Here is a 24345-nt window from a genome sequence, read left to right on the forward strand (position 1 = left end):
TGGGGAAGTTTCCTGAGACAGGAAGACCTGAAATAGCTCACAACTCAATCATGCCTGAAGAAATGTTTCTGCTATTTTTGATCATCACTCAGAGCAGGGAGGACTAGGACCAATCACTGCTAATTTCAATACCTCTTTACAGTGGCAAGCATTACAGCAAATGCATCCTGCTATTATGTTTTAAAAAGTTTAATGAGACTGCCCGCTCATATGCTGTGTACACAGAAAACATTTCATCAACATGATTAGTAGTAGAATTTGTAGAAGTACCTGCTCTTGCAAAGGACAGATTGACCATTTTTTGCTTTGCACATACAGTTTATACACTTTTTGGTTATTGATGTGACAAAAAAATATTTTTTTTAAATGAACTTTCCCACACTGCAATGTCAATAAAATGCACAGAATTTCAATGAATGTTTGTTTGTGTACTGTTTAACTGCAAAGATCACATCACGGTGATACAGGGCAGTTTATTTATTTATTTAAAAAAAAAAAAAATTCAGAGCAGTATTTAGAACAAACCAACAGAGCCGCTGTAGTTTTGGTATTTGGCCACATGGTGGCATCTGTTCCCATGCCACACAACCTGAAGAGCTGAGGGGGCAAAATATCTCAAAGCCCATTTCATGAACAGACATTTACTACCCGTTAGTGGAGTCATGAGACTGTAGTGGGTGGTTTGAAATGGGCCACAGTCATTTAATTCCAGTGTCTGCTTATGATGCTATGCCAGAAAATTAAGTTAGCATATTGAGAAAAGTAGAGTGGCTGTTATAGTACTGACATAAATGCAGGCAACAATAACCCTATATAGCCAATATTACAACATGTTATAACAATTATAATGTGATTAAGCACACACCATTTATTTTGTATTCATTTATTTATTTATTTTTATCAGAGATGGGCAATTTAAATGCTGGAGGGGGCCACCATTTTTCATCAGTGCTACTGGGGGCCCTAGACCAGTTCCTATGACGAAAAATAAAATTTTAAACATGGACAAAATATGTGCATACATGCAATATATAGTGCATATATGCGTTGTTGATATATTTAATATTTAAAAATGATGAGACAAAGACATGCCCACAATGCAAAATTGTCAAAAATTCCGTTAAAACACACACACACAAACACACACCACAAACAAGCTGAATCTTTGAGGCTACAAAGCTATGGTAAGCCTACAGATGTTTGTTTGTTTGTTTGTTTGTTTTTCCTAACATTTTGTGAAGGTAACAACAGCATTAGCATAGTCATTACTAACCTGGAAACTCTCCTGAGTTAGCAGTGCCCATCTCAGATGCCTGGTCTCTGAAAGTGGAGGCCGGTGGAGAATCTCCATACCCCGGGGTAAAGGGTCGGTTTGGGGAGCCGGATTCTGGGTCACTGGTGCAGCTCCACAGGTCTTTACTTCCGCTTTTTTCCTTATCGCCCATTGATGTTCTGCCCCCATCCTTTCTATGGACTCGCTGGTGGACAATCATCTGGTGACGACTGCGGAACACCTTCCCACATTCAAAGCACTCAATGGATTTAGAGGGACCTTGAGACTGGGATGGCCGTTTCCGTTCCTGGCGAGACGATGGTCGGTACTCCGAATCGCTGAGGCTTTCTGGTGTCTGGTCTCCAGAAGAAGCTTGGTTTGCCAAACCAGAGCTGCTGCGGCGACCTGTGCTGCGTTTTTCTTGAACTTGAATGTCATAACTGCTGTTCTCTTTCTCATAAACTACAGCAACTGTAGCAATGTGTTCCTCTTCAATACTTCCTCCATCACTGGAAGCCTTGCTGTTGTCTACTGGTTCTACAACTTTTCCCTTTGTAGCTAAATGCCATGCCTGGTAGCTGCAAAGTGGATCAAGCTCTGGGATTCTTTGACCCAATATCATATCACGTTCATCCTCCTTAGCCTTTGCCGCAACAGGATGAAGGCCTAAATAGTCAAGTAAACGTTTCTTTGTGGCTGGTGAATCATCGTCATCACTGGGTTGTGACTGGTTCTGAGATCTCCTTCCATAACTGAGACTGTGGACTTTATCATGAGCCCTCAGACTCTCTTTGCTAAGAAACAAGTTCCCACATTTAGAACACATTTGGTAAACAGACGCAACAGAGCTAACAATTTCAGGATCCTGTGCTACATCATTGATAGTGGCAGGATGTTCAGCAGAATCCGATTTTGCACGAGACCGTGATCTGGTGTTGTGTGTTTTCATGTGAGATTTAAGAAACCAAGCTTCGCGGAAGCGTCTTCCACATATTTGACAGCAATGGTCCAGGATGCCAGCATGTTTCTTCATGTGTGACTTTAAAAACCAGGCTTGGGTGAACACCTGGCCGCAGGTTTCACATGGAAAGGTCCCATCACCCTGGGATTCAAGTGTTTCAGCCACAGCTTCTTCCTTAACACTTATCTGCTCGCCTGTGTCTACAGTGATGTGGACCTTCTCAATGTGGCTCAGGAGCTGGTCCTCCCGCTGGGCCTCATAGCCACAAAGACGGCAGCAGTAAGGCAGCTGATCACTGGCAGGTTTCTCTCTTTTCAAGCTCCTCACAGGTACTTTCCTGCGACTATCTTCTGCGCTCTCTCTACTGATCATCCGATTACAAGCTGAGCTGCTCTTGGTTGGACTCGTACCTCCATCAAGACCCTCTGAAACAGTCATCTCCTCTTCCTCTGCGCCCCCCTCTTCGTCCTCATTGGAGTGGTGGCTAGAGAGTGTGCCCAGTTTGTGGCTGCGTATATGAACTTTGAGGTTGCCCTTCTGAGAGGCCCTGTGGTCACAGTAGGGGCATTTATAAGGGCGGGCACCAGTATGCCGTCTCATATGCTGTGACAAAGAGCTCAGGAAAGGGAAGCTGCGGCCGCAAACATTGCAGACGTAAGATCCCGGGATTTTGTCATCCTCACTCTCAATATCGTGCTTGGAATTGACCTTGATGGGAGTCAACTTTGCCCTCTGATTTCTCGCCTGAGTATCCATCATCCTGGGATTCATCATGGGATTTGATCTACCCTGTTTACTTGGCCTCTTTCAGGCAAAAAGGAAAAAAAGATCAATCTACTGCTATCTGTTGTTGCACATCTAGAGATGTCAAGTAGGTCTTTGTTAGTTAATTAAAATGTTATCTGCCTGCAGTCATCCAGAGATGAAGCTGCTATCACAGCAACTCATTTAACACTGTCCGGTTACAGGAAACAATGCCAGCTTGCCATCTTCATCCATCGCTGTCAGTAAAGTTATTATGTGCTATCAGTACCATTATATAAAGAAAACAGTTGTACGCCTAAAAATGTAAGCCTTATGAAATCCAAATATATTTTTAAAAATCGTATGTTTATCTCTGGAAAAAGAGAGGCTTCAAATGGTTTTTAATTCTTCATTTCTCCAGGTACTGTTTCAAAAAGTCCCAATATCATGTCCTTTCTTCATTAATTTGTTTGGCATCAGTCCTCCATCTTCATATTTTACACATATGAGCAAACATCCACCTGAGAATGAAAGGAAAGTGGAATATTGAGGTGGAAGAAAAGTGGTGCAGGAGGAGGAGATGGGGAAAGAGACAAAAAGAAAAGTCAACAGAGACATTCCCCAAGTATTACTGTACATTTGATCATTCACTTTATATAGCATTTGTCTTTGTAAGGTCACCGGTAACTGGATTATCCCAGTTGACTTCAGGAGAGAGGGTGTACCCTAGACTGGTTACTTATAGTGAGTCCATTAATCAGAGGTGGGCAATTTACAAACATTTTGCTGATCCATCATTCGTCAGCGACCTAGGCACCTGTCCGTCATTGTCAGTCCATCAGTTTTTCAAGCCAAAACAAACTGTCGTCAGTCCGTCATTTTATTTTACCCATGCTTCAATCATCACTTTGTCACAACTATTACGGGACCGACAGACAGAGGTGGGCATTTCATCAGTTCTCCGTCGTCTATCATCAATATAAGGGGCGTCCATCAGTGACAGACTGACAAACCTTCTGTCAGTGCTAACAGAATGCCCTTCTGCAATTATTCAATCAATTAATTAAACTAACTAGCTAGTCAAAAACTAGATTGGAGGCTATGAATGTTGTAGTAACAATATAAAACTGAAACAGGAAATATTAGAAAGAATATTGGAACATGAGTCATTGAGTTTTTTTCAGTGTGTCAGATGAAAAGAAAAAATAAACAAAAAAACAACGTACACTCACTTCTTTAAGTACAAACTGAGCAGATTATTCATTCATTTATGCTAATCCCTTTCAATCTAACCAATCCAAGATGACTGCGCAAAAGGCAGAGGACACCTTGGATTGATTGCCAGTCAATTGCAGGACACATACTGTGTTGACAAATAACCATTCATAAAGATACGTCACCACTTTTAGAGGATTCAATTAACCTAACATGCATTTTTTTCAATGTGAGAGGAAGCCCCAGTCTGTTAACTCCATACAGGTAAAAGTAGAAATGTGAACCCAGAATCTATTGACTGTGAGGATGACCTGCTGACCACATACACAGTAAATGCACAGTTGTACTTTACTTGGTATCCACTGAGTGTGTACGAAGTGTGTCGGTGTCCATCCCTTTTAAATGTATTTGCGCAGAACATCTATCTGCATGATTGTGCAATGATTTGTGCAGGCTTGGGGAGGGGAGGAGGGGCTCTGAAGCCACACCAGCTGAGTTGACACTTTACACAATCATGGTGGGGGAGGGGGGTGTTGTTCCGCGGTCACATCAGCAAGATTTGCAGTGCCACCATATTCCCTCACCGTAATGGCCTCACAAACCCACCTCCACTCACATGACAAGGTTCTTAAGTACACAAAAGGAAGTATCGTTTCAGACAATTTGCCTTTCTATCCTCAAACTGGAACTGGATGCTGTCACAGTGATGGTCAAAATAAAAAGGAAATAATGAGGTTGGTATTTTGATACTGTGGACAAATGTGATGCCACAGTCTGTGTATTTACTTTAGGCATGGTCACTGAGTGAAATATTAAAATTATTTGCATATTGTGGTTATATAATAAGTTATTTTTCTTTTTTGAAGTAATGAGACTTCTGCTTCACTTTATATGTCTATGATATTTACAACCTTAAATTAGCTCCATTAACTCTGCTGCTATAATACCTAAATCTAAACAATATACTGTACTGATGAGCAAGGTTTTGTATTGGAGCATCTCTGCCAAAATCAGGAACATTTGAAACATGTAAACTGTTTTTTTTTATTTTATTATTATTATTAACGGGAGAGAGTCTAGAAAGTCACTGGGTGGACCATAATAAATTAGACTGATGCAATTGTTAAAGACCATAGTAGAGCTATTCCCAGGCTCTAATTATGAGAGGATAATTGATCTTTACCCCAAGAGGATTTTAGCACTCGAACAATTGTACGTCCTTATAACTTGCGCTGAAAATTAATACCCTGCAACAGAGCCACCTATTTATGTCGACTCTTTATTCTGTTGAAATCGATGAAGTCTTAAAAAGGTTCATACTGATTCCTGCTCAAATCCTTAAGACTTCTTCATATAAAGTAGACTATGTGAGTTTAAAATATGCAAAACATAACAATAATAATTATAATAATATTTCACTGAAATTTGATGCAAGCCCTTAGGCTCATATGCTGGTGATAGCTGATGTAAAGTTTAAACAAGCTTTTTAACTCTTTACTATGAAGGTTATTTTTGTTTGTAGGGTTATTTGCAGTTTTGTCTCATCTTTTTAAAGGTCCTTCTCACAGACGGTTTGTGGCTTGCCAATACTAGGGTGTCCATATTTTAACACAGTATTCAACAATAAGACACTCGGCCCAGCCTCGAGATACGTAAAAGATGCTCAAAGTTTACTCAAAGATGCCATCCATACATTATAACTAACGTTTGCCGCCTCAGTATGGGTAGAAAATAAAACAAAAAAATACAACTCCCTTTTGAAGTCTTACCTGACAAATGAATACACATTGACCTAATGTTGTAAGCCCAAGTTTTTTTGGATGCCCTCTGTTTCGCAAGGCAGAGCGCTACCAGTGAGCTAAAGTTCTGGGCCGCTGATACAGCTCAGGGCATTATTTGAACGCTTAGGAAGTGAGGGAAGTCAAACGCTGACCTACATCTTTCTTTAAAAAAAAAAGAACAGAAAATACAGTACTTTTCTTTAATATATGTCAATAATAACACACTAATACACAAACACACGCTTGGTCACCCTAGGAAAATACACATTTTGATCTCGTCAGTCATAAGCATTGAAGGGTCTTCTTTCTAACTTATTTTTTGTGGGGGTGAGGCTCACGTAATGTATTCCTAAATAAATAATGAGACATCTTGACTTATTTATTGGTTTCAGTAACCTGACACTCATATAATTGTTGAATACTTAAATTTCTACAAAATAATCTGGCCACACAAAGGCATTCTTTCTATAGTATTCACTGTGTTTATCCCACGAGTAAGCAAGAACAAAAGAAGCTGTGGCAACATGGGCTTCATTTTTTTAGACAGGCGCAAGTGCATTGGAAGAAAAATCTGGCGTATCTTTTCCTTTTAGTGCCGGGCAAGTCAAGTATATACCATCTTCAGAAATTTGGCAAACAGGCTGGGCATTCCGGCAGGCCAAAGCCATTTTTGGTGGTGTATCACGATTTTGGTGGATTTCATCAAAGTGCAAGCAGACAGTAATGTAATTAAATTAATGATAATTGATCCATTATCTGAACCGCTTAACTGGAACTGGTTGCTAGCCAAATGCCTTTATTGATAATAGTGAATAATTGAATTAATAATGAAAAATGACAGGGGCTCAAGCCACCCCCGTTGATGTCTATGTGTGCACGGGCCTGCTGTGCTGTCTGTAACAGAAAAACAACGTCATCAAGCCAACTAACACATTAAATACGACACCCAAGCAGTGGTGTAGTCCAGGGTATACGCGGGTATACAGAGTTTTCAGTCAGTATTGAGTATACCCACATCTAAATCCGCCCAGATACACACCGTTCAACCATTCACTATTTTTGTTTATTGTTCACTAAATATTGTGATTTGTTTTATGACATATATTTTGTTTGCCTCATGATAAATACATTTTACATTATTTCAGGCTGCTTACCAAACTATTCTTAACATGTCATGATAATTTTATTATTGTGAGCAAATACAAATGACGGATTTTAAAATCTTACATGTCAAAAAAAAAAAGAGAGCAAAGATGATGTCATGTTGAATCGGTAAGATTACCGAATGAACAATACTGAGCTCTCTCAAAAAATAAATAAGAAACAAATAAAGGTCTTAGAGAAAGTGGCCGTGTGTTTAGTTTGCAGAGGCTGTGCGGGGTGGGTTTGCACCTAATGACGTCAAAGATTGAATACCTGCTCGTTTTGGAGGAAAACGCCACTTTGGTGATGTTTTTGGTGAGGAATTAGCATTTAAACATGGCTAAAAGCTCCAAAAAGTAGATTTTTCACGTTACTGTTCCTTTAAGTACTCAGAAAGCTACGAGAGACATTGGTGATGATCTGTGATGCGTTGAGGTTTCATAACAACCACAGAGTCATCTGATATGAAGTTAGGGACAAAAAGACACCATGAAGAATCAAGAGTGAACCTTCTTTTTGAATGCTGACACACACCTGCACACAAGCAACTGTGGAAGAAGCAAAACAGAGGGCCTTTTAAATTTGCCCACACATCTTTTGGAAGCCTGTGCACACTGTGGGGTTTTAACAGTGTTCCATACAGGCAGTTTTCAAAGTGCAACTGTTTGTACAGAGGGTCGCTCACAAACTCATACACTCACTACTTGACAGAGGAGAACATACAGTGAGGGCTTTGCCGAAAAAAAATACAAATCTTGCCAGCCTCCGCACAGTTGCTCATGAAGTGGAGACACTAGCTGCTCAGAGTGGGACAAAGAAAGTGGTACTGTGCCTAAAATGCAGTGACACACAAACACACATGCATAGTGTGTATTCTCAGACCAATCAATAATCCATTATGGACAAACTGCTCCTCATCCCCCGCCCCTTCCCTGCTCTAAACTACCAGACAAGGAGGTCTGCTGTTGCTGTTATTAAGAGCAAGAAAAGTAAAGCTCAGCTGGATGTATGCACACAGCACACACACGCACACACATACACTTACTGCTCATCCCAAAAATATACACAGAAGAATTACAGTTTCCAGGTCAGCTGCGGAATGAAAGAGTTTATAGAGTACAAAACAATGTGGATTTAGTTATACTACGCTTCTGAAATTTTTTGTCAGCAGCTGGAAAGCAAAATCCATCGTTACATGAGAAATATAAAAACACATAAGACAAAAATAATATAACATTCTGCCTGTATTAATGTCTCTCGCCGTTATGAATTTATTCACTCGCAGCCATTTTCACTGAAGCAACCCCCTTCGCTCCTGGATGTTATACTGGATTTTGACTGATTTTGCAAGGCCCACAGAATATTGTGTTCTATTTCTATAAAAACGTGGAACCTACCAAAGGAAAGATTAGAAAGAGTCTCGTCTTTCATTAGGAAAGAAAAGTATATTTGTATCCATTTCCGTTTTACAGCAATTAACATTAGAATATAGCTACGTTTCATAATTATTCACAAACGCGTTAGAGCTTTTTGCAACATAACCCTGGTTGATCTCTTATACTCTGCTGCCACCTGCTGGACGTTTTTTGTAATAACTACAATTTCTTTAAGCAACGTCTTCGGGTTAGAGGCTGGATCAAAGCGTTCTGTATGCTCTAGAATTTAAAAAAAACAACAACATAAAAAACATATAAATACGTTTTCGGGACCATGGCAATATTTAAAATAGAACGTTTTTATATGTTTCTGGGAGCAAATTAGTTAAATACTACCATAAACTGTACTTTAATACAATCAGTGGGTGTAGCATAGAATTAGATTTGCCACATTAGAGAGTTACATTATGTTAATTTGAGGTGAGTAATTCCTTTGGTTTCCACTTTTGCTTCATTGTGAGTCGAATTTAGGGCACTGGTGTTGGACTAGTAAATAAAGGGGTTGTTTAAAAAAAAAACACCTTTACAAAGATATTAAAGCTGCTCAATGTAGAAATTTGCCCCAAAATATCTTTACAATAGCCTTTTTATTTGACCATTTATGACTCAAACATTTTTCAATTAGCTGATTAACACCTTAGCTATTCACAATGGGTACTCCTGCGAGCCTCTGGCCAATAGCTTCCAGACTGGATTTGGGTTTGGGTTTGGATTTCCCACCATCTCAGGTGATGGCATGCATACGTTGTGTACTGAATAAAGGAGTGTGCCGTTTTATTTTTCGGCCACGCGTGGCAGTAGCGGTTCAAAATCCAATTTCCTGCATTGAGTAACTTTATAATGTTCAGTTTTAATTACCACATTGAGATGAATATTCACTTCACAATCTTTGATTATTGTGGTTGCGGTTTCACAGTGGTGTAGGTGTCTGCAAAAAACTATTGAAAACATCTCAATTTATGATGAAGTACAGATCAAAATAAATTCCTCAAAATGTGTGACTGTTTCAAGTACTACTGCTAATTATTCATTTGTGTAATGCAACTCTTCACCTTATGAAGGTATCTCTAATGGAATGTCAGTGTACTTGTTGCTTTGCAAGTATTAACTGGCCTCAGTTTCAAGTCTGAAACCTTAAAATTCATATTTACATAACATAAAATGCATACATTGAATGAGTTTGCCTATTCTAACTAGTTGCATGTACTTCAAACTCTGGATTACTTCTCATTTACAACAATTAATCGGCTTCGGTCCCCGGACTGTCACAGCAGGTCATGCTCATAAGCAGGAAGAGCAGTGGGGGGTTTCGCAGCATTGTTGTGCTCCCCAATTCCCATACTATCCCCGGTTCTATCAGTAACCCCCAACGCATTAAACCAAACCAGGACAATGGGGGGGCTGCCTCTGTTCGGTCCCTTCTCAACGCCCACCCCAACCTATTTGCGTGAGAAGGGCCATTAGATAAAGAGTCCGCTGGGTTTGTGTGTGTTTGTGCAGGAAGTGGCAGGTGTTTAGGTCAATACTGTCATTTTATATTTTGGTGACCGCTCCATGCTAGTGGGATTACTGGACAGGCCACAAGGGGAAAAGGATGGTTTCTCAGTCTGAGGTCATTTTGTCACTCATACAAATGTGATACATGGAGCTTTCTGTTGGCTAAATGTTCTTCACGGTTCCTGATAATTACCTGCAAGTTAAACTCCAGTATCAAAATAAGAGATTGAGCAATGTGTAAATAATTATCTCCGTGTAATCAAGTAATCAGAATAGAGTACAGCTGTTTTAATGGCCATTTTATTCCGCTCCCACTTGTACTGCATACTGTATGTGTGTTGTTTAATTGTGTATACTATAAGTGTTTATGCCTGTCTCTGTGTTGGATGTGCATGCTTCCCTCCCCCTCCGTCTCAAACTCTGCCTGTTTTTCTCACACTACTCGTTAACCCCTGGGTGCTCCAGTCTACAGAGTCCCCCCCCCTCCTCTATTCTATGTCCCCCTGCAGCACAGCAGCATTCTTCTCTCTCTCTCTCTCTCTCTCTCTCTCTCTCTCTCTCTCTCTCTCTCTCTCTCTCTCTCTCTCTCTCTCTCTCTCTACTTTTTGATGTATTGTTGTGGATAAGAGCATTTCTGTTCCTCAAGATACAGTGCACCGTACCGTAGGCCTGATTATTGGTCTCCAAAGCAACTTATTGCACATGTTCTGTCACCTGGAAAACAAAACACCCATCTTGTCTGCAAGAAGGGTATAATACTGTAGACTGCTGTAAGAGTAATTTCTTAATGAAATAAAAATAAATTGACAGGTGACGACCACCAACTTCCATCCTGAATGCTAAATGAGTGAAAAGTGGGAAGTTACATTCCGTTGATGTCCTGTGAAAAACATTTATATCCATTTTGTTTTTTGTTTGTTTTAAACGTTTTTGGGATGTTTGCGTTCAGTTTCATCCAAAAAACATAAAAATGTAAAAAACAAAAGCAAAAACAAAAAAACGGACATAATTGTTTTTCACTGGACAGCGACAAGGTTGAACATCAGGAAAGCACAGTCAAAAAATGGCTGATGACCCCGATGTTGATATTTACTTTGTCTGAAGAAATAATATTTCATATAGATAATGCGGTTCTAAGGCACCTCACTTAAATGTTGTCTGAATCTGAAACGAGGAAGGTATTTTTTCTGAAATCATCACAACTCTCGAGTATTGTTTGACCGCAGAAAACATGAACAAACCCTACGATTTTGCTGCCCTGAGAATTTACTTCTACATCTAAGTACAGTGCTTATGCAATATTCACCTTATTTCTGAGGGCTCTGACGTAGAAATGATAATGTAGGCAACTTCCTGAGAAACACCGGAAATAGCAGTAAGCCATTTGTTACAGAAGCTTTTGTTTTCCGGAAGAAATATCTGTTTTTTTAATATCCTTTTCCAAACGATCATCAGTCCCCGTAGCATTTGAAAATGTCTTGGACACCTTGGCAACTTGTGCTGTTGTTATACTAACAACCAGAAGACATTGAGCCTGTGGCTACAAGAGCAACATTTTGAACATGCACCCCGAACAAAGGGAGAATGTTATTCTGTACAATACAATCTTCAAATGTCACTGCCTACCTGGAGACGAGGGACACAGAAGGATTAGGTTGACAATCTGAATGTGAAAAGACCACCACGGAATTCTGTGACTGATTTTAAAAAAAAGCCACCTGAGATGATTCACTGTGGTGTCAAATAAAAATTGACAGCAGTGTCATAATTACATTTCCTTTACCTTTCTAAAGAAAAGCAGTCTTGGGCTATGTTCACACTGCAAGCAAATGCGACCCGGATCTGATTTTTTTGCACAAATGCAAACTATATCTGACTTTTTTATGTCAGTCTGAACGGCTCAATTCCGATTTTTTCATATGCGACCTGGGTCGCTTTCATATGTGGTTCTAGTTAAGATAAGTATCTGAATTTTCGCAATGCGGCTGCAGTCTGAACGTCCAGGTCACATATATCCGACCTCAACATCATCAAAAGTCCAATTGACTGCGAGGTCCGCACGGCTCAGGAGACGTACGTAGATCGGCAAAGTTGTTTCGAGTAACAGTTGTGACTATATTTGACATTAATTTAATCCAACTTGAAACATGAAGTATAAAGATGACATTTGTGGTGGTGATATTAGTAATTTTGCCACGCAGACGGCTCATTTATTACGTGACGTCATTGTTAGGGAGGGAAAAAGGAGAGGCCTCCGTTAGATGAGGAGCTCGAACAGGCTCGCCTCATTTTCACAAAATATTATTTCTAGCTCCTCCTGCATCACTCCTCTGTAGATATGAGACGGTAAAAATATGAGCCCCGACGACGGACTTAGAAAATTCCGTGGCCCTGAGACGCTGGACCATACGTATTTACTTCCGCAAACACAGCGTTGTGAGTGACGTTGTATCGTCTTTTTCTGCGCATGCGGGTCACTTTGGGGACGCATTACTTCCACACAGCAGACAGACTGACGCCGCAATTAATAGGAAGTGTGAACGCTTATGCAAAAAAATCGGATTGTATACCAACAACTTACTGACGTTACCCTGTCTAATTAATTCTTTTGAAACTTTTCAATTAGGATTTAGACCACAGCACTGCGACAGCTCTGATCAAGGTGACAAATATCCGCCGTGAGGCAAAGTCTCACTTGTAGTTTTGCTGGAACTGAGTGCTGCCTTTTACACAGTAGACCATGTGATCTCATTTTAGAGGTTTAAGACAGGGTGGAAATCTTTGGTACTTCTCTAAACTAGTTCAAGTGCAATCCTGGGGCGTACTTGGCTATAACCTGTGGGGTTTCCCAGGGGTCAGTTTTGTGTCTGTAGATTTACAGGACTCTGTCACTGCATCAAACCCATTAGTGTGTGGATGTGAAACAATTTTCTTCAGTTAAACCCAGACAAAACTGTAATCATTATCTGTGGCCCACAGAAACAGGAAAAAGTGTTATCAGTCACCCTGAGATTCACTCTCTAAAACTTAATAATCTAGTTAGAAACCTTGGGGTAATATTGGACTCAGACCTGAATTTGAACATTCACATTAAATCAATATCAGCCGCAGCTTTTTAACATCTAAAAAGCATTGCCAAAATCAAAGGAATAATGTTGAAAGGAATAGTGTCTCAATTTAGATAGACTAATCCATGCAATTGTCTCCAGCAACTTAGACTGTTGTGACAGCTTTACCTCTAAATTAACTGTAAAACAGCAGCAGTACATCCAAAATGATGCTGCTCAAGTCCTGACTAGAAAACCAGGAAATGCCAACATATTAGTCCAGTGCACAGGTCTTTGCACTGGCTTCCTGTTGCTTAGGGAAGAGACTTTAAAACAGCACTGTTTTCATGGTCTAGCGCCAAAATTAATCTCTGACATGTTAGAGCCATATGAACGTTTTCAGGCTCTGAGAACGCAGACAGCGATGGACTAATAAACACAGCGAGGCAGTAGTATGCTGATAAAATATAGAACAGTATACTAGAAGGTTTGAGACAGACCTAAACTCTGACAATATTTAAATCCAGGCTGAAAGCAGTTCTATTTAGCTGTGCATATGACAGCTGAAAGTATTTTACAGTATGTGCACACACAGGGCTATTGCATAGGGAAAAACAACATGAATTAATCTTCAGTAATTGTGTGAACTTTTAAAGCAAAGGCAAAAGAACATGATTCACGAGGAAGTTTCTTCATGAACCATTTCAAATATATTGATAGTATAAATGAAAATACAAAACTCTAAATTGTATTACGAATACCGAAACATAGCTTTTTTATGTGTTTTTGTATTTTCTCCATGCCCATATTAAATTTAGTTTACTGAACACAGATAATGTTTTTTTGCTCAGAAGTAAGTTAATCCGTTTAAATTAACTTTTAAAACTTAAATTTCACATGTATGTACATTTATTCCACTATACTGAGTTGTGTCCAATCAAGGCAAGGATTTTCTTTACCTGGATTGGTAAAAGGTGGGTGGAAAGGAATGTTTTAATTTGAAGAGATGAAGGGCTTTCTGCTCTGTGACATACCTCCGTTTAAAAGTGGTTTAAAGTGGTAGCTTTCAACAAGTGCTTTAGGGTTATGTGACTTTTCTTTTTCACCTGAATAATACACGCGATGATAGCAGCAAGTTTTGCTCAGTTGCCAAATTAGGCCGGAAGATCGAAAACGTGACAGTCAAAATCAGATCAAAACAGATGTTACATAAATTGCAGGATTTGTAGTTAGTTAATTAACTAATTAACTAATCAATTAATTTTGTGTAACTATAATGAAACTAGTTCAGTTTAAAGGTCACAATTAGTTTTAATGACTCTTGCACAATTGGACATACACTAGACATGTCAAAAGAACGGTGCTTTCCTTAATTATTTTCAGATGGTGTCTCTCTTGAATGGGGTAGTCTCAAATTTCTTATGTCCTGCAGTAGTTAGTTGGTTGGGTGGGCCATGCAAAAAAAAAAAAAAGGTTTGAGACCAACTTGATTATCTACCTATTGTGAGTTTATGGAAATGATTGTTGATTAATTGTGTCTTAAAACAATTGAAGCAAAATTGAGTGCACTACTTCGCTGCAACTAACAGATAGGTTGATTCTGTTTTAACTAATTTGTCTAAAAAAAACATGATGTCACATATGAGAGCTGCATCCCCCACAGACAACATCCGTTCAACCATCAATTGTCTGTAAAGCGTATCCTCTTTAGGGTGTGCTGGAGCCGAGCGACTTTAGGCGAGACATGGGGTACATCCTGAACTGGACGGCCATCGATTGCAGGGTATATTACAACATTAATTTGATTAATAGGACACTGGCACGGAAACAGGAGTTCAGACTATCGTATTGAGACAGATTCTTCCATTCTACCTGGAATAACCAATAAATACAGGGAAATTACATTTATATATTGTTGAGTGCTACTGTACGTTAAACAACTGCATTTTGGTGACGTTAGCAAACTCTGTAACATTCCAATGCAGTTTTCTTCATTAGAATGTCCGACTCATCTGTTTTCTGGAATGCAGCAAAACAGACAATAATAGCCCTATTCTCGCATTTCCAAATAAGTCTTTTTTTTTTTAGGACTTGGACTTGCATGCTATTCATTTACGCAGACTCTACTGTCCAGATATATCCATCACTAATAGGCTGTGATGAACACCAAAGTGGCGTGATTCATTGACAATGAAGGCTGCCTGGGAATGCTGCAACACTGAATTTTCCTGAGACTTGTGAACATCATTGATGTGAAAGAGGCATAATTAAAGCATACTTAAAAATTGAAAAGGCCTTACGTTGTGCATGCAGTACAGTCACCACATGCTGATAGCTCTGGCGACACATGGGGGCCAATTCTCTCATTCACACGCAGGCCTTTTTTATTATTATTAAATGTCTGGACGAGTGCACATTTAATTTACGTGGACTCTCATGTCCAGACTTCTGACACACCTACTGTGCGTAAATGTGTGAATAAGCACCACACCCAAGGGGTGTGTGATTCATCAGGGATTTGTGAATGTCCGTTTTTGAGTGCCTTTGACATGATATGTCGTCAACTAAAATCTAGACGTGAAGTGCCAGTGACAACAATTGCCGTCAACTAAGTTTTTATGATCTCAGTGTGTACCAAAAACAGAAGCACAATAACATGGCGGATCTTTGAAAATCTGACCATTACAAGCTACAATCTTGTGATTGACTTAAGTGCTTGTATCGGTAAGTCTACTACAAAGAGTGGCATAAATGTGAAAAAAGATGACAGAGATCATTTAAATGACACAAACACACACTACTACATATCGTGTGTGCCAATATTTTGCGAAGTTTTGCAAGTGTAAAATTCTTACACATTATAGGAACAAATGTTTTTGTGATGAAGTGAGTGTAATCTTTCAATCTTGAAATAGTCATAAAAAAGAATATTCTGTGAACCTTGAAAGATCAGTCATAAAACGGTCTAAATAAGATGGCACTGAAAGGTTGACTTTTTGAAAACGGCTTGCGGAGCCCGGCCCAGCGGACGATGAGCATGGGAGAAGCGCGCCGACTCACGGCACAGACAATGGCTACTGAAGCCCCGCATTCAACGCTGTACAGCAGATGTTGGCGAAGCACAATACTAAGTCACTCCGGAGTATCAAATTTTGGGGGAGGGTGGGAACTTATTTTACAAAAACAGAGTCCAAGAAGTATAGAATAGACTCACTCCCAAAATCCATTTTCCTTAATCATTGGTACGTTCAGAAATATGTTCCAAGCACGTACTGCTTCATTTCAACCATAGGAAAGCTGAAAACATTGTTGAAACGGTTCAAGCATATCTGCTGATTGCTTTATAACATATAGAAGGGGAGGATGTTCTGCGTCCTTGAACACACACACAGTGTGGTGATAGGTTGTCAGTGAATTTGTCGCTCTTCTGACTACAAAGAAAGTTTAGCATGCCATAAATAAGGTGGCCACCGGCGGTAATGCATGACTACTTTGGTAAATACTTTTGCTTTAACACTGAACATGGATTCGTACCTGAGTATAAGTCGTATAGTCCAACATTTACATAAAGAGATTTTTTGTTTTTGTGAAAAATGGACCATCTTGGCCAAATAGTCCCTTTACATTGATAGGAGAATACGCAGATGGTAGGTTTTGACAGCATATGAGTATATTTGAGGCTTGTTCCACCCACGCCAGTATCAGGCATGAAGGTGCATATGTGACAGAGTTGAGCCAAAAGGAGAATCTTCGCAGCCAGAAAGCGCAAAACTGCACATTTCCCTCTTGCACACATGGGAGAATATGGGTCTCAGTGAAACGACATTCACAGTTCACACTTGTGCAAATGCACAACGATCTTGGTTATTTCCTGACAAGGATATGTATATTAAAGACCAACATGTCATGTTCTATACATACAGTAAGTAAGCACATACTGTAGAGGAAAATTCAGAAATGCACTACTACAACTACAGCTACAATATCATCAATGTTTTATTTTTTTCTATTTATCCAAGCACTTTCTTCCTAACTGTAAGCATTTGCAAAATAAATAACATGGGTTAAATAAATAGGTCAAGAAAAATACAAAAATGTGTTCGCAAATGAATGATAAAATTAACGTGAACATCGGGTAACAATGCTTGATTTCAATCTAAATTGAAATTCCTCTATGTCTTGCCACTCAATGTCAGAATGTCCGCTCCTCTCAGAACTCTCGTTACAATCTCCCTCCTGTTCCCTACGCTTCTCTGCTGTCCTCCATCCATCTGCAGTCCCAACAACCTCTGGAAGACCTAAATCAGTCTCTGTGAAGTGTAATTAAACTGGTGACCTCAACACTACCCACCACTCTTTCACACTCTCACACTGATGTAACCATTTTATTTTACTCGTCATTGCGCCAAGACGGCCCGGTCAATGCCATCAGCGAGGACATACACTCACATGCACAAGTATACACACATCTGTCCTTCACAACATTAGGAAACGGTTTTGATGCGGTAACGTGTCTTTTAGCGGGAGAATGTGCACTCTATTGCGAACTTTAGATATAAATATATATATATATATATATATATATATATATATATATATATATATATATATAAAGTGCGCATTCACAGTCGATACCATTCTGACATGTCAAGGAAGCTGAAACATACTCAACGTAACACGCTAAGCCTAAATTCAAAATAACGTTTACCAAATACAGTAATACATTGACGGCAATGCAAATAGCCTTGGTAGACTTTTACTTTGAAGGTGGCCCACGTCGTGGTGTGATGGCTAACTTGACTTGCCTTTCAGACGTTTATGATTTATTTATCGTAGTTTTGATTTACATTGTATTTGCGATTAACACAACGCTAACCCTAACTCATGTTCAATCGCTAATTTAGGACGCTTAGAAATTAATTACGCCGACATTGTATGATACGGCAGAAGTCTCCAACATAAGTGGCGAGCAGCTAGCTGTTAGCATGACCAATGAGTGTCTGGCTGCTGGCTGGTAAGTAAGTTTGACAGCTGTTTCCTGGCTTACTTTAATTCTTATTCTGGACCAAGGCTACTTTGTAATTAATTCTCCATGTTTAAAGGAAGGGTATGTGCCTTAAATTGCACATTGAGGAAAAAAAAAATCAGTAAATAGAACTTTGTCTTAATTTTGCCCATTAAAAAAAAAGAAAAACATTCAACTCTAAATGTCAAACGTAGCCGTTTTAAATTAGAGGAACACAACTTTAATACCTCGTTATTTTACACATGGACCATATATAAAATAAGAATGTTTCTGCCTCATATTGCACTTAAAGTTGTGTTCCTAAATCCTAAACGGCTATATTAGACATTCTGAATAGATTTTTTATTTTTATTTAATGGAAAAGTCGTTAGGGCGGCACGGTGGTTGACTGGTTAGCACGTCCGCCTCCCAGTGCAGAGAACGTGGGATCGAGTCCGGGCTTCGGCCTTCCTGGGTGGAGTTTGCATGTTCTCCCCGTGCTTGCGTGGGTTTCCTCCGGTTACTCCGGTTTTCTCCCACATTCCAAAGACATGCATGGCAGGCTAATTGAACACTCCAAATTGTCCATAGGTGTGGTTGTGAATGTGGATGGTTGTTCGTCTCTGTGTGCCCTGCGATTGGCTGGCAACCAGTTCAGGGTGTGCCCCGTCTACTGCCCAAAGCCAGCTGGGATAAGCTCCAGCACCCCCCACGACCCTTGTGAGGACAAGCGGTTAAGAAAATGGATGGATGGATGGATGGAAAAGGAGTTAATGAAGACACTAACAGTACTATTTTTTTACTATTTTACTTTTGCTGATCCGAAAAACGTGACTGAAATCCGTGATTCAAACCGTGACTTTTGTGATTTGTTGCACCACTAATATATATATATATATATATATATATATATATATATATATGCAGCCAAGTGTGAAGTGGTTGGGATGAAAATCAGCACCACCAAATCTGAAACCACAGTACTCAGTCGGAAAAGGGTTGAGTGCTCTCTCCGGGTCAGGGATGAGATCCAAGTAGACGAGTTCAAGTATGAGTGAGGCAGGGATGGAGTAGGAGATGGACAGGCAGATCGGTGTAGCATTTGAAGTTATGCAGCTGAGCAAAAGCGAAGCTTTTAATTTACCGTTTTTCTTGTCACAAATGTTTAAAATTTCTCTGTGAAAAGAAAAACGGTTTGAGAGCTATAAAAAGGGTTTGAGAGAGTGTGGCAAGTGGATTTACAACATTTTGCAACATTGAACGAAGCTTTATGTCCTCATCTTATTGAGTGTTGTTAAAATAAAAGGTGATGTGGTAAACATACCCCTGTCCCAGCTGTATTGGAACATGTTGCAGTCATCAAATTCTGTAAAGTTTAACAGTTGGAAAATTAAATGAGAGCTGTTAGGTGCATTTAACAGTCATCAGTTAATTTGAAAAAGTTGACATCTAATAGCAAAAACTTATTTATTTGAAAGCTGGTTCACTACGGGAATTTACAATATTATGCACATACTAGACTTGAAAAATGATTAATAATGGTCAAATACAATCAAAAGTTTTTAATTTCATGATATCAGGCTGTAATTGAAAAATGTTTGAGTCTTGTCTGATTACCCAATTTCCATAGTTACAACGGTGCCAAGGCTGGATGTATTTATGTATTTATATTAGATGTCTATGAGTACCATACCACATAATCAAGATGCCAGGCTGTATACAGTCAGTGAAAACAAGTGTTAAGAAAGTGTGGCCGTACATAAGACATACATATCAGTATTTAGTTTCTGGCCACTCATACTGTAGACACTAGTCTAAATAGTAGAGCTAGACCGATATGCTTTTTTCAGGGTTGATACCGATACCGATTATCGGTAGTCAGGGAGGCCGATAACCTATATTTGAAGCAGATATACATCTGCAGAAAAAAAAAAAAGAAAGTTGGTGTCAACATTTTTTATAATAAAATAATAATAAAAACTCCAGAACTTGACTGCTTAAACACCTTCAAGGACATGTTTATTAAACAGCTTTTGTGTTTTGCAACATGTTAAAGTTTTTTTGTTTGCCATCAGCTTTTGCACCAACTATAATGTGGCTTCCGCATACTAACTCCCAAATAGCCTCTAATTTGCGGGCTAACTGTTAACTTGCGGGCTAAACATTCACCCACACGCTAACCCCGGGATAACTCCCAAATAGCCGCTAAAAAACGGCTATTAGGTTAGCTCGCGTTAATTTGCGAGCTAAGAGTTAGCTCACGAGCTAACCGTTCACCCACACGCTAACCCCGGGATAACTCCCGACTAGCTGCTAAAAAACAGCTATTAGGTTAGCCCGCTAGCTAACCTAATAGCCCGCGAGCGAACGGTTAGCTTGCGGGCTAATAGCCGCTAATTGCTGCTTATTGGCTGTACGAGCAACCAATCAGATGGTGCTGTGGGCGGGCCAATGCTGCAGGGAGTCAAGAGCCGCTGACTCAGAGCAGACGGAGCACAAAAGTGCCCGTTGGAGGAAAAATAACAGTTTTTAATATATCGGCCATCAAAACAAAAAAGGAGGTTGATGCCAATATTCATAAAATGCTGAAGATCGGTGCCGATTATAGGTCTATCCCTACTAAATAGTACAGTGATTGTAGGACTGAGAAACTACTTAAAAAACAAAATAATAGTAAAATGATGGCTGAGAAGAGAGTGACTTTTAAATTCAGTTTTAGGTTAAACATGAACTTTTTCACACTGCTGCCAAAAATGACTTGTCAGAATTCTTACATTTTTATAGTAGCCAAATGCACAATAAACACAAATTAATGTTGATTTGTCGAGTTTTAGATGAATGATTTCAGTTTCATGAGATGTTTTTGTATTCTGAAAATGATAAGTGAGAAATAGTCCATGGTATAAATAAAATAAAACAAATCTCTTTCCATTTGTTTTCTAATGGAAAAATTTAGGTGGGTATCTGAGTACAGGAGAGGGCAAATGTTGCATCAGTCATGTTTATGTTGCTTCCCCTGGTGAGACACTTCCAATGGGAGTTACTAACTGTACAACAGACAGGCAGCAAAATAGTCATTAACTCAGCCAAGCAGCCATTCATCCACCACAACGACGACAGGCCCAATAAGCGCTGCAGAAATATACACACTGTCATTCTCTCCACATTGCTCCAGTGGATAGCTTTACACACACACACACACACACACACACACACACACACACACACACACACACACACACACACACACACACACACACACACACACATACTTGCCTCTGTGTATTATGAGGACATTTTTTCCAAACCGGTTTAATTGTGTATTACAGGGACACCCCTTTCTGCTAATGCCAGAGAGATGGGACTTGCACCCAAAATTTTTTTTTGGGGTTGTCCAGGAAAATTTCACTTCAAAACTTGAAAAAACTCAACACACGAAAAAAAGAAAAACCTGAAAAAATCCGTAATTGTGAGGACATAGATAATGACCTAAATAAGCCACGCCCATTGCAAAAATGGTAATTATGAGGACCAACTCACATTACAAGGACAAAGTTTACACAACACACAGCAACCATGTCACTGAAGTGATTTGAAAGTTCTGGCATTCTGACTTTACACAAACTAAAATGGCATTGATGTGTAATGACTTACCTGATATAAGGACACATTGTTGTACATAACAATACTGTGAAATGCAAAGTCATACCTGATCTGTCCTAAAATTGTAAGTTTTAACATGGTGCTCATGTTACAACTTACAATTTTAGGACAGACTGAAACTGGTATGTTAATAAAACTGCTTCTTATGTGAACAGGTTATCTAGGTCAAACACAGCTTTGTAATGGATAAGCTCGACATGAAACCAGATGCAAAAGAGTCAGTGAACATTGAACATTTTATTCTTTAAAACATGACTACCTCTCATCTTAAAGGATGAGCAGTTTTCTCATAGCTCATTCCTGAAATACCTTCGGATTTCTGAATTTCTGAAACAGGTTCAATGTAGGAAGTGTCCGAAGTACTGTGAGAATCTGGAACATATTCCTCTGCTAACGAATCCTCACTTGAACTGGATACATCAGCAACCTAATTTTTTAAACGAAAACAATTATTACATACATACATACATACACATATTGTCGCTGTTCTGTGAAAAACACTTCCACCATAGGAGCTACCGGAGAGCAGCCCGCGACCTAAAAATGGAAACGTGTTTTTCACAGGACAGCAATGATATCCATATATACAGTAGATGCACACATACTTATGCATATATACAGTGGCTCTAAAATTAACCTGCCAGATGCGGGTTAAAATTCATTTTGGCGGGTGGTCATAAATATTTACTAGCTTTACTTCGCTGTTACTTAGTGATGTTACACTCGAAGTAGAAGCTTGAGAAAAGTGTCGAGCGCTCGCGGCAGAAGTAGCTCCCGCCATTGATGGGCTAATGTGCTAAAGTTAATTTACCAAAGGTCTTCATCATCAAGCAGTTTTGCATTTTTTTTAAACGGGATATGTGCCAGATGCTGGAGCAAACTAGAAAAGCATTTAGAACCTAAAGTTTGTGCACATACTAAAGATTATTATAAATCTAGTCACATTTATTCGAAAGATGAGATGAAGCATTTAACAAGAGGGATAGTTAATATGCTTAATCTATGGCATTGCCCCTAAAACAGATATTGTGTGATACAGTCCTTCAGTTACAGTAGACTTTTCTATTTTACCGAGTCAGACAGTCGTTAAGATTGAGACAATTGCTCAACATTTAGCTGCTTGCAACTAAAGATAAAGGTATAAACATGGGTCATAATTTATCCTCTTGACTAAATTATATTCATTCAATGAAAATGCCTGCACTATTAATTCTGGTTGCGTGAAACAAAGATCCATTGCAGATACAAATAACACAGAAGATAAAATACCCATCATGCCAGTCCATTCTAGTGCAGCGAAAGGTCCAAAACATAAAGCACATTTATCCAAGCTTGATAAAGTAAATTAACTACCTGATGTTTACACTTCTGTTTAAAAAAATAAAATAAAATTGATAGCGAGTTCATCTCTAAAATCCACCATAAATAAATTAATGGGAACAAAAGATCACTACAGTGCATAATCCAAATCACCAAACTGCCAACAAATCTTCAATTTGAGATATTTTTAATGTTGACTTGTAGGAATTTTAGTCCCATACAAGCTTATTGTTGGATACAATATTTTGAACGTCTTGGCAATACACATTGCATAAAAAATTGTTGTGATTATATTTGTTAGTTATATAGTTCAGCCCTAGCATCTACTCTACACTCTTCACTCCTAACGTCTTGCTTCTGAAAACTGATTTCAACATCAATATTCAAAAAGAAATCTCGTCACCTGGTCAACTTGGTCTGTGACAGCTACGTCTTCAGCTATGTCTTCAGGTTGTGCTTCAGTTGAAACCTGGTACACATGAAGAGAAAAATACATATAAAATTCAATTCTTAGTAACACGACTGTACCTGTGCATTTACACAGTTACAGTACATACAGAACAATTAATAGGTTAAAGTATTGTAAATGCAAACTCATTTTATTTGACATTACAAAAATAAATAAATAAATCCTTCTGCACTACAGGTTTGTGTAAATTGGTGACGTCTATTTTTCACAATGAAACAAAAACAAGAAAATACACAGTCCTCAGAGAATCCATACCTGACCAGAGTATGAATTGTATAATAACTCCAAGCCCTCAAAACTTATTTTACAGTCACGGTGTATGAATACACTGTCCTCAGTGTCAGTTATTCACAACTATAACATTGTGAGGACTAAGTATCTGTGAGGGCTGCACAGTATTGACAAAACATGCGACATGGGTGTTTTATACAGTAATGGAGATTATTTCGACATTGAACATGGACCTAAAAAAAAAGGATCTATCGATAGCTATATATTTTTTTAATCCAATGAAAAAAAATACACGATAATCCGGAAAAATAAACATGCTCATTGTGATCTAATCTTATCCAATTCAGTTATTTTTTGTTAATAATGCCCCTCGATACGTTTCTCGTATGGCGATGCGCAATTAAGGTAGTCTCTGATTGGTCAAAGTCAGACTAAAGTATACAATCCAATATTCATTTGTTGCTTGTCTTTGCAATACACATATTGCATGAGCCATTCGTGCGACAAGATATTTTTTTATATATTGTGCCAACGTCTTGCTTCTGAAAAATGTATTTCAA

General features: G+C 39.0%; 1 protein-coding gene across 2 annotated transcripts in view; it reads right to left on the reverse strand.

Annotated features, from left to right (window-relative positions):
* The window catches only part of LOC147171862 (zinc finger protein 516-like), a 68483-nt gene that overhangs the window by 22186 nt on the left and 21952 nt on the right, over window positions 1-24345 (reverse strand). For both annotated transcript variants that reach the window (XM_086078870.1, XM_086078871.1), the window contains exon 2: window positions 1274-3499. In XM_086078870.1, the coding sequence (XP_085934996.1) occupies window positions 1274-3008 (1735 nt within the window). In that variant the 5' untranslated portion in view covers window positions 3009-3499. The remainder of the gene's footprint in view (window positions 1-1273; window positions 3500-24345) is intronic.

This window comes from Leptonotus elevatus, chromosome 6, assembly GCF_054856555.1.
Source record: "Leptonotus elevatus isolate MCC_2025b chromosome 6, RoL_Lele_1.0, whole genome shotgun sequence".
Taxonomy (NCBI): Eukaryota; Metazoa; Chordata; class Actinopteri; order Syngnathiformes; family Syngnathidae; genus Leptonotus; species Leptonotus elevatus.